At 46.7% G+C, this 17,249-nt stretch overlaps 1 protein-coding gene and 1 long non-coding RNA gene across 34 annotated transcripts in view; one reads left to right on the top strand and one right to left on the bottom strand.

The window, feature by feature from the left end:
• Nucleotides 1-17,249, top strand: part of LOC125693953 (uncharacterized) — a 309,716-nt gene that overhangs the window by 145,627 nt on the left and 146,840 nt on the right. The gene's annotated exons all lie outside the window — the stretch shown is intronic.
• PAX2 (paired box 2) overlaps nt 1-17,249 on the bottom strand; it is an 89,582-nt gene that overhangs the window by 47,925 nt on the left and 24,408 nt on the right. For 16 of the 17 annotated variants that reach the window (XM_048946472.1, XM_048946466.1, XM_048946467.1 and 13 more), the window contains 2 exons: nt 4,385-4,470; nt 2,226-2,345 (listed from right to left, as the gene is read on the bottom strand). In XM_048946472.1, the coding sequence (XP_048802429.1) occupies nt 2,226-2,345; nt 4,385-4,470 (206 nt within the window). The remainder of the gene's footprint in view (nt 1-2,225; nt 2,346-4,384; nt 4,471-17,249) is intronic. The other variant, XM_048946469.1, reaches the window with a different exon arrangement.

Genomic DNA, 17,249 nt, shown 5'->3' on the forward strand with positions numbered 1-17,249 from the left:
AGAAGGTCTATATATCCAGCATGAGCATGAAAGGAATACCTGCATTGGCCTTCTCATCTTGCTTTCCTAAGCCTCATCTCAGCTAGGAGTGCCCAGACACCTCAGTGCTGCAGGGCAGGTTGCCCAGGGGGAGTGCAGGTTACAGACTGTGCAAAACCTCCCCTTGGACCTTCTGACTTTAGGGCACAGCCCTGCTGTGGTGGTGTCTATCAGTGTTCCTTAAAGCCACTGTGAGCGCAGGGAGTCAGCTCCTGGGCAGGGGTGTTCAGCAGCTGCCAGGGGTCCCTTGTGAGGTTTCTCTGGGGTGGGAGTGTGACATCTCCCAGGATGGCAGAATGAAGGCTCTTCTCTAAGGAGTTTGCAGCTGTGTCGTGTTACTGAGATCCCACACCTCCAGGATAGCCTGGTACCTTTTTGATTTCTAAGGAGATACCTGGGCTCTTGGCCAATAGTAGGGAGTTGCACAATAATTCTTGCCCTTCAAAAATCAGATCCAAGATGAATTAAGGACAGACACAGAGTTGTGAATCTTTGTGAAGCATCACAGTCTTAGATGTCTGATTGTTTCTGTGTTTAATTGTACTGCTTCAAAAATCTCAAATTCCAGGGCTGGTGATGATTGCGTGGCTGAATCTAAGTGGGATGACCATTGCAGGTATTTTGAAAGAATACCTGTTAAAGCCAGATTGAAAATGAGATACAGAGGCACCTTGTTGACAGCTTGTGATCACCAAGCTGGATTGAATGAGAACGGGGGTTCACAGAAACCCCAACTACTGCCAAAAGATGTACAACCACTAGAGAAACTTGTCGCTTGGTTTGAAATGTCACTATTTCCTGTGTAAGCAATGATAAGAAATGCCAGAGAGGCTTACAATGTTTTCAGTCTCTTACTCCTGACATTTTTTTGACTTTGAGGCATTGACTCAGCCCTCCCATTGCTACATTTTTCTCTTAGCTAGGCCCTACTGCCATCTAGCTGGGAAATGGATCCTCCTCTGGGTCTTGATCCAATTTCCAATGGCATCAGCAAAAGTCTTCCCGTTTGCGTTGATAGGGGATGAACTGGGTCTTTGCTTCCAGCCTCTAGTTTTACTTTGTATTGGGAGAAATGGATCAGCCTTTTTCGTGGGATTATTGTTTATTCAGATCTAGAATTTAGAAATGTGAACCTCACTGGCATCAATGCTGGGGAAATGACTGGAGAAACTTCAAAATGCAGCATCTGTATCAGAAGAACCTCACCATGCATCACAAGGAGCCCTGGTATTGCCATACACCACACAGCCTGGGATTACCACATACACAGCACAGGGAGCCACTGACACTGCCAAGAGAGCCCCATGTAACAGGTAAAACCAACACCCTGAAGGCAGTGTTGAGCTGCACAGACTGGTCAAATGCTACTCTTGGAAAAGTTCACCTCCTAGCCCTCAGTTTGTGAATCAAATCAAATTAGAAAAGCAAGACAGAATTGTACAAACCACTATAAACACACCAAGACATCTCCCATCCATTCTACTGCGTCTTCTTTCTGGACCTGAGGCTCCAGATTTTGGTTCATTTCAAGATTCACTTTGCCCTGAGTCCCTCCCAACAAGTAGCAAAGAGAAGGAAACAGCTTAATACTAGTTTCTTAGATCACTAGTGGAAGGCTTGGATAATAACCTTCAGGCCACAGAAGGCTTCTGTTCTGCTTTCTGCTTGTCACAAGTATGGCAGTTCTAGTGTATAGACACTGTCCATGCAATCCAGGCCCTTGTAGCCACCACAGCTAATGCAGCTCATGGCACACCAAGGGGCGGGAACTTGTTTGCAAGGGGATGGGAAGATACCCCACGTTGCTGATGCTTCTCTGAGATGGCACTGGGTTTGAAAACAAGTGAGTCGGGAAAACCTTGTTTACCCACAGTTCCAAGTCTGGGCACCTGCTGGCACCAAGGGAGCTCAGTTCCAGCCATTTCCAGCAGTGAATGAACTTGGGATCAGCTCCAGCAATGGAGACGGTTCTCTGCCTGCCGAGCAGATGTCTGGAGACACAGCCTGTCATGAAAAGGCCTCAGAAGAAGAGCACTCCAAGCCAGCAGGGCAGTGGCGGGGAACTGGTCTCTGTTGCTAAAACTGATCTAGCCCCTGGAGCAGCTGCAAACCTTGGCCTGAAATTGGAGCCTGTGCATGGGGACAAAGAATATAAAAGGGAGGATGAGCTTCTCCCCTCCCCCTACCTTCATCACGTTTCCTCTTCTCGCCATTCGACCGAGGAATCCCCAGGATCCCGTTAATGGAGTAAGAGCCCACTGGATCATTGGAGGCACTGGAGACGGGAGGGGATGCTGTGCTGGGCACTGGACAAAAGGAAAAGGGAGAAAGGGCCATGAGGAGAGCAGCCAGCACTCAGGGATCCCCCCACTGAAAGCTACACATACCACTACTCTCACAGGAGAGCATGGGGACTAAGCAGGCTCCCTGTCCCACACACAGAAGGACTCATGCTAATCCTGCTCTGCTAATGCTGCCGAATCCTAGCTGTGCCGTCCTGTTCATATACCATATCTCCATAGACTTACAGTACAGGGCCAATAGGAATGAACCAGTGTGCTCCACCAAGAAGCTAAATGTTGCTGTTTCCCATACGAAACAACTTATCGGAAACAGCAGTTCAGAGCAGGTCTCCCAGGGCATCCAAGATTACTGAGTGCAATGCTGCACAGGCCACACTCCCCAGGGGCTCTCAGACTATCCATATTTTGTCAGATCATTTCCTCTCAACATTTTTCCACCTGGAGTGCACATACCCTGTCTTAGCCGCACCAGCCTCTAACGTGTCCACCAAGACTCTCCATGAAAAATCACTTTCTCTTAGCGCAGGTGAGAAGCTCTTCAGAGTTGGGCCAATAAATTCAGTTCCCTACTAGAACAAACCATGGACTCACGATACGTACTCCAACCAGGATTAATAAAAATCTTGTGTCTTTCTTTTGCAGATCAGTTTACAGATCACTGTAAACTGGCAGACTCCTCCAGCCACTCACGACTCTCCAGGACTACTCTGGAGTTTCCAATACATCAGAAAGGACAAGTCACCCAGATTAGAAATAATTACTTCCCGATAATTAGGGCTTTAGGGTTTAGAGCAAGTAGAGTTGTACATCCAGTAGGCAAGCCCATTATGTCCCAGCATGCCCTAGTCATTAGGAGGATATCCCAGTTCCCTTACAAACCACTAGCCATCATTCAGCTCATAAAGCATTGAGCTGAAGCATTCAATACCTCCAGCAAAGGCTTTCCAGAACAGAGCAGAACCTGCCAGAACTGCCTGATGTAGATGCACACTTCCCAGTGCACCACAGAGCAATGAGAGGCTCCAGCAGCAGCATTCACAGCCACCCTCCCAGCTCCGCCAACTTATTCCCTAGACATTGCATTGCTTCTCCAAGAAGGGGGAATATCTGCCAACTCCATCTGATGTGGTCAGTGCTTCCCAGGCCATTGAGTGAGTCCAGATTGAAAGGGCATCCAGAAATGCTCTTCCATACTGGGTCATTAATTCTTTTGTGCTCTTGAATACAGTTCATGTACAGGAGTTTATCTGCCAGCTCTGTTCCACGTAGGCCAGCACTTTCCAGTAAATCCTTGTTTAGCAGCTGATTCTCAGTAACCAACAGCATCTAAGACAGTGTCTTACGCCACAGGTAAACCACAATATTCCACACTACTACATGTTTTCTCCTGCTCTGAGTTGCTATTAGATAACCAAGTGCTATCAGCAGCAGACATTTGTACCATGCCACCCACATCAGTAACAACACCCCATCACACGTCTAGCACAGCATCTTTAAATGCAACAGACTAGTAGACATTTGGTAGCTTTATTACAGCCTCCATCTTCTGCTCCCCTCAATAAGCCCTTTTCCCCTAGCAGAAAATGCTTTTTCTCAGTGAAATACACCCATGGGATAGCTGACTACAAAGCTAGAACATTGAAGGACTCTGTGGTGTGGTATCAGAGTGGCATATCCTGTTCATCTGAGAGATGAGAAACAGGGAGAGAGAAGCAAAGCCAAGCAAGAAGGAGAAGAAAGGTGAAGGCTAGTGCTTGGGTAGGATAGTGGCAAGTACTTCTCTCTAGGGAGGTGAAGGAGAGAGTGAGCAAGTGAAAGGGGTGTTCAGGCAGGATAGCTTAGGGCAGACTCCTTTGGGTAAACTCTCTGCAATGCAGCTGGGGCAGCAGAGAACAGAAACCTCTGCTTTCTGGTGAGGTTTCTTTCCCCCCATCTGCCTTCCCCTTGCACCTGCTTGTCAGACTTGACTTGTTTGCCCCTGCTGAGCTTCATTCCCATTTCCAGCTGTCCCATCACCAACCCCTCCATGCCAGTCTCCTTACCGATAGTATGTCCTGGTGCAGCCACACCTGTCCCGCTCCCGTCTGGTGTTGGGTGGAAAGGTTGCTGAACTTTGGTTCTGATAATCCTGGAAAAAAAGCAAAGCATGTTCAGAACTCAACTCTTCTTGCAGTTCCTCTGTGCCTTTGAACACTGCGATTCCGGTAATCAGAGCCTGAGGCTGAGGGCCTGAGCTGACATCTGGCTGCAGCAGTGCATCTTAGCACTTCTTGTAGACCTGATTCTGGTGCTTTAATGGTCCTGCTCGCACAGAATTGTCCTTGCTACGCTCTGTCCTGCCCCCCAACCATGTAGTCGCTGCATGATTATGATGCTCAGCAAGCAATCTGGGATCCAGTCTCTCCTATGTGGTAGTGACTGTGTTATTGCTTGTGATCAGATCTGCTAGTGTGCTCATGAGGCAGCCTTTGCAGCTAACAGCCATTGCTAGATTTGCAAATGGTGTAGATTTCATTTTGTCGCATACTTGAGAAATTCCTTTCTGGCACAGCACTGGGAGATTTGAACTGATGGAGGGCTTTCCCAAAGCCCTACTCTTTGTGAATGACAGTGGGAGCAGAAGGCACCTGTACAGAGTGATGAGGGGATATAGGTTACCAGGAAAAAGAATCTGCCGCAAAGAGATACTGCTTTTGTTTATCAGGTCGTGCACAAACACAATATGGAAACCCAAAAAGATGTCAGTGAATGCCACAAAGTTCACAGTGCAGCTCAGAATGAAAATAAACTGAACTGCAATTGTCAGTGTTCATTTTCTTGTTACATGCAGTCTTTCACCTCTAAGTCACTGATTTAAATCCAGCTGAGGTCAGTGTGAAAGAAAATCACTATCCTCTAATACTTGGCTGGGGGGCCTGCCCGCTGCCAGATGCTGGGTAGCTGTGACTCAGGAACAACCATGTCTTACCAAGGGGCTCAGCAAATAAGCCATGACCTGTGAAGGCCATGGAGACTAAATTCCTTTCTGAGCTTAAAACAAGCCTCTCCAATTAGGATGAAGGCTACAGATGCTCGTTCGGCTTAGTTTCTGGAACTGTCAGCCTTGCATTGTATTAGCTTTAACCTCTCCTCAAAACTCTCTCCACAGAAAGTGAAAGCAAATAATGCATTCTCCCTGCCCACCTGAGGGCTTTTCTTAGAAATTCACACTAAAGAAAGAGTTGGCAAAACTTCAAAGAGAGAATGTGTGTCGTGGGCAGAGGTAGGCAAAGACTTTGGGAGGGCATTTTTGAAAAAGCATGGCTTCACAAAGCGAAGCCTTCATAGGAAGAGAAAGGCATTTCAGAGCACATCATCTCAGGTTACTGGAAAACACAGATAGATGGTGAAACCTAGGCAGTTTCTGGAGGAGCAGAGGACAACTGGGTCTTAGCTGCAGATAGGTGATATCAGGGCTCTGGCTGGGGATGGAGAATCCTCCCTCTCCTCACCTCTCATAGTGCAGGGGTTCCTGGTTCACAGCTGTGGGGATACAGACCAGAAGGTGTCGGAGGGCCTTAGGCTGAGGGCCTGGATTTTGAGGTCATGCTGATGTGCACGAGCTGGGAGCTGATCTGAGGAGTCAGTGCTAGGGCAAGTAATGCAACTTTCTTCTTCTTTTCAATTTTTTTTCCCTTTTCTTTCCTCTCACATTCCCCCTAAAGCCCCCTGAAGTGCCACTCTGGTTGTGTGAGTTTATTGATTTCCCCCAGCCCAGAGAAACAGAAAGAGGGGATGGGGTGCAGGCAAAGGGATGGAAATAGAAAGCTATAAATTATTTGTGACAGGAAAGCAATAGTGCCAGAGTGCTGAGCACAAGTCCCGTGTCACTATTAGATTCCTTTTAGCCTGATGACACTGTAAAAGAGGTTAAGTGTCTGATGGAATCGTACACCTTGGGGGCAGGGGCAGTCCAGAAGCAGAACAAGCCACAGAGAGCGGGTATATCAATTCTCCAGGCCAATAATATTCCCCTCATTGATTGCAACACAAAGTTCAAAAATCTCATTATAGTCAGGCAGACCTGGAACTTTTTAAAAATCAATAGAGTGGTATAACGTATGTATACTTTATATAAATGTATCTATCCATCCATCCATCCATCTGTCCATCCATCCATCTCCAAAAATCTGCCTGAGGGTGTCTAAGTTAACCTGCACATTAGACTGTGTTATGTTCTATTGTAGCACAGCATAGTGAATGGATTAGACGCTTTCCCCTGCAGCCTTAGCTGCCATGTTATACCATGTCCTATTAGCACTGAGATGACATCAGACAGTGCCATTTGCACTGCAGTATGACATCAGGTTGGCCATTCACACAGGCAGGTGACATCAGCCTCTGCTCCTGCTGCAGGAGCCCCAGGAGAGCTATGCTAAATGGAAACCGCAGCACTTCCAAGGCCATCTAGAGCGAAACCAGCCTGTGCAGTGATTTGGGTATAGCAGTCCCGTCCATAATGCTTGGAAACCCCAGGCAGGGATGAAGAAGAAAGTTTCATTTCCTTCCCTGTTCTGTTCTTGGGCTCTCAGCTCAGAGTGCTGGTTGTACCCACTGCGGCAGTGTACACAGAGATGTGTCCATCTGGAGTTGGAGAGAACTCACCAGCTCATTTCACTAAGTAGCCATCATCTCATAACGTTTTTTGGTCGCTACCAACCAGGGCCAGCCACAGCTGGTGGCCTTGAGATGAAATGTCTCACTGGAAATATTTCCTTCTTACAAAGGAAGCTGGCTTTCTGTCAAGAGTGGACAGGAGCAGTGAGCAACTGAGAACATTGTTGGTTTTTCAGCCTCAGGTAGCTTGGTTCAGCTCGTTTCTGGCATTAGATGGCAGAACCTAATGAGTTAGTCAATGTCTCCTATGGCTAAAAGAAGAGGCAGGCCACGTGCTCCTCTGCCACATAGGCATGGCCTCACTGGCACTGGAAGGAGAGAAGTCTCAGATCCTAGCTTGGAGCACAGAATCTGGCCATGTTTCACCCAGGGTCGCTTCATTTAAGGGCAGTGATAAACAGCACTGTCCCCAGGAATCGCTGCTGTCGCTGCATCAGGCTCTGAGTGAGTCGTGTATGTGAGACCACCTAATGAAACAGCAGATGAAAGATGAAGAAAGCTGACCTCATCCTGTAGCAACAGATGCAGCATAATAATGCAGTCTTTAAACTTCAGGACTGCTGAAAGGTTCTAATCATCCACAGAGGCTGAAGTATGCACAGAGCTGACCCAAACTTAGGAGTGCTACACTTGTGTCCTGTGAGAAGGAGCAAACCCTCGGTCACCTCTTGCTGCTTTCTGTGGCTTATTCTCACCTCTAGATGCTGGAGGAAGACGTGCCTTTTGCAGAACACTTCTGCAGCTCTTCCCAAAAGAGGAAGGGACACAGCTCTTGGCTCACCACTCAGCAGTGCTGATTTTTTGAAGTAAATGCCAGTGTTTTCAAAGGCCTTTCTTTTCTCCAATAGAAATTGTCACTTTGGACTAATTTCATCTCTGCTCTAATTCCATCACAGTCAGTGACTCCAGTAACGGCCTTTGTGCTTAATTAGGGGCATAAACTGGCACTTATTGTAAATTCCCATTTTTCATTTTCCAGTGGGAGATTTTTGCACAAGTTGTCTACCCTGAGTTTTGGAGAACATACAATTTTAATACATAACCGAATGAAGTTTCAGCAACAGGACATTTATAGATCTTTGATGGCAGTAAAGCAACCAAACTTCATTTCACAATCTGAATTTAATATGTGATATTATCATAAGTAACGGCGTGTCGTATCATTACAGTCCGTAGTATCGTACTGTGAATTATAAATCCATTCCTGGAATTTGCCTTGGCAGTTGCCTTGTAGTAATTCTATCTAGAGTGAATACTTCAGATAGCTCCGGCTGAAACCAACGGCCTGCCTCCAATGCTTTTGAGTTTCTTAAACATTCAGCACTAGATCAGGAATTTCCAGTGTTTGATTTCTATCTGGTTATTTTTGGCACCTTTAGTGCAATCTGTTTTGCTGATTCTAAATGCAGATTAACACAAAAAGCCATCTCCAGTAATCTGACAATTGTAACAGGGGCTAATCAAATTTGGTCGAGGATGTAGAAAAAAATATTAAAGATAAAATTAGCTGAGACATCATCCTTTCTGAGAACTGGAATATTCTCACCTTGTAAAGGAGCAAATGAAAAATCTCCCCTAGACCTGTTTGGGAGTTATTTGCTATAAGAATGACAGAGCATAAGAAAAATCCCTTGCCTCTCTGACATTTCTGTCCAGGCTGTCTTGTAGACTTGCCATACCCTGTGGTTTCTCCACTCTCACTGTTGCTTGGAGAGATTTCAGACAGTACCTCAAAGCCCAGATGAAAGCCCAGTGGGGTTGATGGGAGGGAGATGAGCGCTGGCTGAGCCCTACAGAGATCCCAGTGTAGCAACTCCTTTAATCCTGGAAGAACCAGGTGAAGTTGCACTAAGGAGGTGTGGTGTGTCCTGCTGCCTCAAGGAAACCTGACAGACTTCAGATAGCACTGGTGTCTTCTCTGTGATCATCTTCCTTTGTCACAGATTATTTTTCAGAGTGGAAGGGTACACTCTGCGGAGCACCAAACTCCTTGTAATTGTTTTGGAGTGTTCATACTTTAAATGCTCCGTATTAGAAGCACATTACAAGACCCCAGGGTGTGCATTACTGGGCAATTAAAGCCGCTCTTGGAAGGCTAACCCTGCTAAGCTTCAGCCTGGCTCTCTGCAGTGAGTCTAAGGGCAGCTGTGGTGGCCAAAGAGCCAACACTGCGGTGCCTCGCTGCTGCATTAGTGCAGCTGTGCCTGCAGGGACACGGTGTGGGGCTGAGGGGCACTGCCATACCCTTTGTGCCTCACATTGCTACCTGCAATGGGCTGGGGACCCCCAGTGATGCTGGCATCAGAGCATGCCTCAGGGAGAGAGATGAGGAGAGGGAGCCTTGGGCTCCTCAGTGCTGACAACATCCCCCCTGTAGGTGGGTGCTGTGCAGGCACAAAGAGCTCTGAGCGTGGCTTGCGTTCACACAGGAGAGCCTGCATGTTTCAGTGCATGGGCACAGCTGAATTCACAGTTCAGCAAAAAGAGGGGAAGAAAGTATTGTTTGACGGAGTTAGAATGGAAAGCAAGCTTCATAGCTTGGTGAGGAAAAGCAACCAAGGGATTTAGAGGGTGAAGGGAAATGCAGTCTGACAGTTGGAGCCTAATCCGACTTAAGGGAAGAGCTTCGGTTGCTCACATTGTCATGGACTCTCATCAGGACTTTGGGCAAATGGCGTTTCTCTCTGTGCTCTGCTTCCTGCCTGAACTGTGAAGATAGGAGCGCTGCTTTGCCACCTGGGGCACCGAGGGGACAGCTGGAAGGAGGAGAGAAGGGCTCAGGTTCAGGCAGAGCAGGGGCCAAGGAAGTGCTTCAGCGAGCTGTAGCACAGTGTTGGCTCCATTCCCCCTCCTGAAGCAGAAATGACATGTACCCTGCTGACAGTGGCTGCCTGTGAAGGGAAGGGAGGTGGGCAGAGGAGGTGGGAGCTGTGTTTCAGCTGCACTGACTGCAGCGGTCATATTAGAGTTCGTGCAGCACGTGTAGTCAGGAGGCTCAGACCTACCCCCAAGAGCCACAGATGATTTCCATCAGTGTGGGGGGCAGTACCTTTGCAAAATCTACTGCAACACTTGCAGCCCTCAGAACAGCAGCTGACATTGGCAGGAGCGGCAGACTCAGCTTCCTTGCTAGCAGGCCCGAGGCTCTGGCTCTGTCTGCCAAGAGAGCAGAATGCTTCCAAACCGTGCCATATTCAAGGGCCACAAGCAATATTTATGCATTCAAACTCTCTTCTGTCATGAAAATTGCATTTCCTTCTGCCTAGCTTTTGGAAGGGGAGAGAGACGAAGGGTGATCACATACGTTATCAGTATACAGGCACAGGTATGATGGAACACTTTGGTTAGATAGACAGTGCCAAGAGGAGGCTGAATTGTGGTCATTTATTTTCTCAAACTTTCCAAATAGATGAGAGGAAGAAATGGAGATGCCTTGCATATCTTGAAACATAAGCTCTGCCCTCCCTGAGGAGATTGGCCTCCATATCTGCTGTTAATCTGTGTGGCTCTATCATCTTAACTGGACCTCCATTAGCATCATGCCTGAAGAGAGGAGGAAGAATGCCAGTTTGTTCCAGCTGAGCCTGCTTACACCAAGACACCAGAGAAAACCCAGTCCTGCCCTTTTCTCACACTGCAAAGACCATTTCTTGGCTGCACACTGAGGAGAGACAGCAGCAGTTTTACTATCTGAAGGGCTTAGAGAGGAGCTAGGATTTTTTTGTTGTTTTAAATCAGTGACCCATGATGACACCATACGGTTTTATTTCATTTAATTTGAGCAGAGCATTAACGTTCAGCTTCTAGCAGATCTCTGCCCATTGCAGTTCTGCTGCACTACATGGAACAATTCGAGATGTAAGGAAGAGCGGTGGGAGGAAGGAAAGGTGAAGCAAAAGGTGTCTCTGGGAGCGGGGAGATGTGCCAAGCAGGGATTTGCTCTGTCAGCTCATCTGGGGAGCAGCAACACCCAGCTTCATCCCACAGCTACGGGCTGACAGCATTCGACCCCATACGTGTAGGTCGCTTAGCCTGACCTTGTGGAATACATTGCTGCATTGGGCTATGAGAAACATTCTCCCATTTATCCAAGGGGATCTGTGTGAGCCCATTGCACTAGGGTGCAAACCTGAAGGTGAGCAGGGAATGTGGCTGAACTCCACAGAGCTATGCAGCCATCCAGGGCTTAGAGCTGGCTGAAGAATGAGTATCTACATGAGCTGCAGTCAAGCAGTGACTGCAGCATAGAAATGTCCTCAGGCAGGTGTTTCTACTTTTATTACACTCCGTTCACGTTTGGAAGGTTTTCTTTGCAGTCAGGAAACCCAGGAATGCGTTATAATCCAAACATCTAGAAGATGTCAGTCGGTGTACCAAATATTGGAAGCAAATTGGGTGTAGATGTTTGACAGCCCAGATTTAAGATGAATTAAAGAATCTTGAAGGACTAAAGGGGTTTTGCTGCTTAGACTTAGAAACACAGGCGTGAGAGGAACTATATGGCTCATCTGGTCTGAATTCTGATAGCATAGGCAACCACAAAGCAAATGTTCAACTCAGAGCATCCACAGGAATATCCATCCTAGGAGCTCCAGACCTACAGTGCCCCTCAACCAACTCAGTCTCTGCTACAAAAGACCAAAAGCTTCAAGAACTACAGCAAGCTGCAGGAAAGGAGCAGGAAGAAAACACTGCCAGGGGCTACATCCACTTCACCAGCAAGGAGAATGCCCATGAATGTCGGAGCCCCTAGATGGATCATTTTTTAGGCGTCTGCCTCAGAGCGCCCTTGCACTGCAGTGACTGCAGGACCAAGTGACACCTGTCCCCTGCAGAGCAGCCAGCTTGGGTCCTGCCAGCAGCGCAGCTGCGGTGCACGGAGCTGGCGGAAGGTCCAGCCTGTGAGCTGCCAGCATTCGGTGGCCGCCGCACAACAAGCACTGGAGCTGCCGCAACAGCAGCTGTGCCAGCAGGTGAGTTAGGGAGACCTACGGAAACACATGGGCTTGCCAAGGTTAAATATCTTAATCTGGAGCAGAGGCACTTTTAATTGAAAGCTTTGCTTTGTGCCTGCTTCCAGTTATTAAAATTCAGGAGTCTGTGCCGAATTCCTTGTGGACATTCATTTTGATTAACAGAAGACGTGTGTACTAGAAGTAGAGGCTTGAACTGGGAGGAAACAGATAAATGTAGATAACTCTCAACTCTCTCTCAAGCTCTTTCATACCTTTTGCCATAAGTAAAACCTTAGATCTTTAAGATAAATTTCATCGTTCATTTCAAACCAAGGTATTTCTGTCTTCCACAACTGTGAAGAACAGGTGGAAGTGGGACCTGGCTGTCTCCCAAAGGCCAGAACAGAGGCAAAGAAAAAAAGCAAGTGCACTCTTATTTACAATCTTGTGTATTTTATGGTGATCTCTCCATTATGGAGGCTGCTAACTTTGGATTTTTTAACACCAGGGCTTGGCAGTGTGGGTTATTAACCCTGGTGTTAAAAAGTGCTAGTTTCAGAGTGGGACCCTTTGCGGCAGGTCATGCTTGAAATTTCCACAGAGAACCTGAATCTTTCCCTTACTGTTCCAGTCCCTACTCCTGTTGTTATTCCTTATCCCTCCTTCTGAAAGCTGCCCAAAACTGCCAGCAAAGGCAAACGTATGAACCCAACACAGAGCAGGAATGCTTGGGTGATATGTAGGGACCCAATGTGGAGCTGGTACCCACCTCCAAAGACAGCATGCTTATTTTCCCAGTTTTTCCTAATGAAAGGACAAATCCATAGCTGGTCTACTTGGCTCATATGAGTGACTAACAGGTCTGAAAATTAGCCAGCATAGGCTATGTGTTTGTTTCCATGTCAGAGCTGTTTGTGGCATAAGAGCACCAGCATTTGTCTTTTAGTGGGCTGTAATTGATCATATGGTGCTGTACGTACTTGTTTATCTTTTCCTGCAGGTCTACACATATTACTGTGGCTGTATTAGTTAAACATTTGGGTCACATACTGTATTCAGATCCCATGAAGAATTAATAAACATTTATTCAACCATTACAGTTTTTAACAGAGTTAATGGCAGATAGGCTGCTCAGCTTTGTGGCTGTAGCCATCACCAGCTCGCTATATTGATCTCATTGTGCAGCACCAAGCACCATTATTACAAACAGTCAGCCATAACCACCTAGAATCATCCATAACAAGGCTATAATATCCATTGTATAATAACTAATATGTATCAGCATGGATATATAAGTAATGTGGCTCCTTGCTGTAAGGCCCTTAACTGTATATGCATTTGCTTAGCTAGTATAACTTTATTCATTATAATCATAAGTATAATTAGTGTAACTTTGGGAGTGCAGATCTGTTCTACTCCTACATTGTGCACCTGGCACCCGTCTGACCGAGTGCAGAGCTGTCCATGTGGGCCCTGAGCAAGCTATCACTTACATGCCATTCCCATGCAACCACAACGGCTGTAGGGAGCTTGCTGGATTTCCAGGTCCCATTTTCCTGTCCCCACCTCTGTCCATAATGTGGACCCATCACCCACACATGGCTATGCAAAGTAACTAATGTGAATTAACTGGAAGTGTGAAATTGAAGCAGTCTACTTAAACTGTATTACGCTTCTGACACCTTTGTTTAGAAGTAAGACAGCTTTAATTTAGTCTAGCTTAATTCACTTTGGAAAATGCAGTAAACTAAATTCAATGTAGGACACTCATCCAAACAGTGTTTTAATGGTTTTAACCAATGTACTTTCAAAGTTAATTCAGATTAATTTTCTCGTTTGTCCCTATGTAAGCAAGCCTGTTGCCCATGCTCTGTCAATGAAACCACCTCAGCTGAGACGCCTTCAGCCATGCCAGGTTGACAATGGGCTCCCAGGAGCTGCAGTGCTTACTATGAGTCTCTCTGACCCCACTGCTGCTTTATTCCCATGTCTCCATGCTGGTGGCTTTCCTTCCGTGCCCGAGCTGTGGGGATGGACTGGGCTCTGCTGCTGACCTGTGCTGGCTGCTGTCAGCCTGGGAGGGGGCCACCGGTTGTTCAGCACAGCCTGAAGTTGTGAGCTGTAAATATTTTGTTATTTACACTTCAGGCTTTTGCAAGGGAGTGTTGTATTGTTCCTAGCTCAGGCAATGTACAAAGAGCTCCTTCTGAAAGTCATGAGATCCTAGAGAGTTCTTGGTGATTTTTCTCCAGTGCCATAATTTCGAAGTATGATCCCCTTAAGCTGAACAAAGTGAATCTGAATGCTTCCAGCCCTAACTTAGCGTTTCTCCCATTGTTTTATCTGACAGCATGGGGACAAGGTTGGATGCAATCAAGACTTATAAGCAGAGATGTAAAGAGAAGCATATTCTATGGTGTTTAGAAAACTATACTACTTTTAATCTAGAGCATTTTCTAGTCTAAGAAGCCATGAGGTAGCATAGGGCGGTTCAGAGATTTTATATTTTATCTTGCTGTTTTTACAGGGCTATCATAAAATCAACTGTGAACAAAGCAGTCTGAGAAGTAACCCAGAAACATTTTTCTGTGCAAAAATCCTAATCTTTCAAAGTATAATTATGGAAATTTCAAACTTCTCATCACCTCATTGAACTCTAAAGCCACACTTTGTACTCAGTCAAAACACAGCTAAGGAGGAAATTGTAGTCAAATGTTATTTTAATCACAATGCAAAAAGAGCCCTTGAAAGAACCCTTCAGCAGTTCCCATACAGTGCTTTATTTGAGTTGAGATGCACCAAAATACATCTCAACTCAAATAAAGCACTGTATGGGAACTGCTGAATCACAGCCTGAACCACTGACTGATCACCTGAGGCGAGCACTGCAAGCACAGGTGAAGGCAGTTCAGCTGTGTGACCAGAAGGGGTGGAGCCTGGCTGCACCTCACCTAGACCTCATTTAAGGGCTGACTGCCACGAAGGAAGGATCTCTTTCTGGAGATTGCCCCCTTTGGAGTTTTCTGCAGTGAGCCTAGGATATGGGTGAGCATTTCATTTATTTCTGATTATCTCTGTCCACCCTGATAATCTTTCTGATTATGCAACCTGTATAATACCACCAACCATGCCACTCTAAATGGTGTATTTGTTGACTGTACAAGCACCTAACCTAAATCTTTGCTAAGAGGCCAACCAGGCAAACAACAAACTCACCAACATAATCCATGCTATCAAGTACTCCTTGATTACACCGTTAGCTCTGTTTTTGTGTCCTTGTTTCATTATGGAATTAGTGCTAATGAATAGACTTTGATTGATGGATAATACAGCCTCCAATCTTTGGTATAAAATTAGCAGTTTCATTGAAACAGTTACTAGGCTAATACAAAGAGTCAGTCCTATGTATTAATATGGTTGTGTAGAACATATTTGAGTACATCTGGATATCAATTTCTGTGCAACTAGCTAAAGACGAGACCGCTGTAAGTAAAATCTAGATTTGTTGCACAACAGTTTGCAGGACTTCTTTGGTGTGGATACACACACTGTGTTTGTGCAGAGAATGCACAAAGCCGCACTGCTATGCCAGTATGAGCGCATGCCTGTGTTTCTGTCTGTGCATTCATTTGCATGTGTGTCAGTCTGCAGGTATGTTCCTACTCGTGTGTGTAATCTGGTGGCCGTGCTCCCTGAATAGCAATGAGCTCAGTAGGAGCATGTATGTGTTTATATCTGTGAGCATCTGGCTGCATGTGAATGTGATTTTTGTCATGTGCCTCTGCTCTCTGGGGCTGCCCAGAGCACTCTGGGGGTCCCTGAGATGAGATGGGTGCTGCCTTGCCTCTGTGCCTTGTGACTTTAATTCTCTTAAAAGCTAGTGGCCTATAGCAGCAAGCCCACTGCCTGGAGCACTGGGAGAGCTGGGTCCTGGCCCAGTCCTACTGTTGGTAGACTCCCTGACTGAGCAGCTCTTCTAATTCACTTCATGCCTACTTTCCCCTTCTCTTTTTTTTCTTCCACTATATGGGGGAAGAAAACTATGGAAGTGGGCTGTCACATACTGCAAGGGACAATACAGTGCTCTTTGTGATGGGACCAGTGTCCCAGGGCACACTGCCCTGCAGGGCCACCATCCCCATGCTACATGGGCGCTGTTTGTGCTGAGTGGCTGCTGGGATTTGGTGGACAGCTTCATCTTCCCATGCCTGAACAGAGCAGGGGGAGCTGGGAAGGAAGGAGTTATTAAATGCCAAGCGGATATGCAATAAATCCCATTGATTTTACAAACTCCAACTTGTCTTCAATCTCTTTTCATTCCTTATCCTGGGGGCATTGCAACAAAACCCTATTTTAAATACCTTTTCTTCCCCTTCCCCCACTCCCCCTCCTCCCGCTCCCCAAAAAAGTGTCAATATTTTATTTGGATTTTTAACTTCGCTCCATAACAGTTGTTTGACCTCCTGACTCATGCGAGTCACATAAATTCTGGGACTTTATTCAGGAGCCATGTTCCTGCTATTGAATAAGCAATTTGGGAGGGTGAATTAATGACTTGTGCTGTTGCTGGAAAGTCCCTGAAGAAATATTAAAATTGCTTGCAGACTGAATCAATACTCACTGAACACCCAGCATGAGGACCTGGGCTTTTTAATGGCTACAAACAGCCGCACTTGGGAGAGGAAGGGGAATTCCTGCGCGCACACCGTGCAGCTGACAGCAGCCTTCCATCCTTGCTGTCCCTTCCAGTGCCAGACATAGCCTGGGAGAGCTGTGCCCTGCCTGGGAATGGCTGTTGAGGGTGGCAGGCCTTCAGCGTGTAGTAAGGCCGCATTGTGTTGTACTGCAGTGAGCCTGAGTGCTGCAGTGTAGCAGCGACTGCACTGTGAATTTGGGCCCCACACAAGCGTAGCTGCAGCATCCCATCTCGGAGCCACGTCCCGTGTACCTGTCCTCACAAGCACTGTGTGTCCTTTGGGCCCTTGCTGCCTGCTCTCTGGGCTGCCAGGAGCTGGATTCTGTGCTCCCCCCAAGTTTTGCTGTCAACCCCCTTTGCCAACAGTGGGTTTTGTTGCTGAGTTTCTGCATCCCTTTGAGTGCAGGCCACATGTTTTGCCATTGTGTTTTTGAATGGCTGTTTTGTATTCGCTTGTTGGGCAGCTATTATTGTGTATTAACACCGGGGTGTGTGTGCTTTGTATGACCGCATGTCTGTTTCATTGATTCCATCAGTATTATTTTGTAATCGTGTGTCTCTGTGATTGAGTTAGTGCGCAATTCAGGGCTCCTGTGTATT

The sequence above is a fragment of the Lagopus muta genome, chromosome 5 (assembly GCF_023343835.1).
Source record: "Lagopus muta isolate bLagMut1 chromosome 5, bLagMut1 primary, whole genome shotgun sequence".
Taxonomy (NCBI): Eukaryota; Metazoa; Chordata; class Aves; order Galliformes; family Phasianidae; genus Lagopus; species Lagopus muta.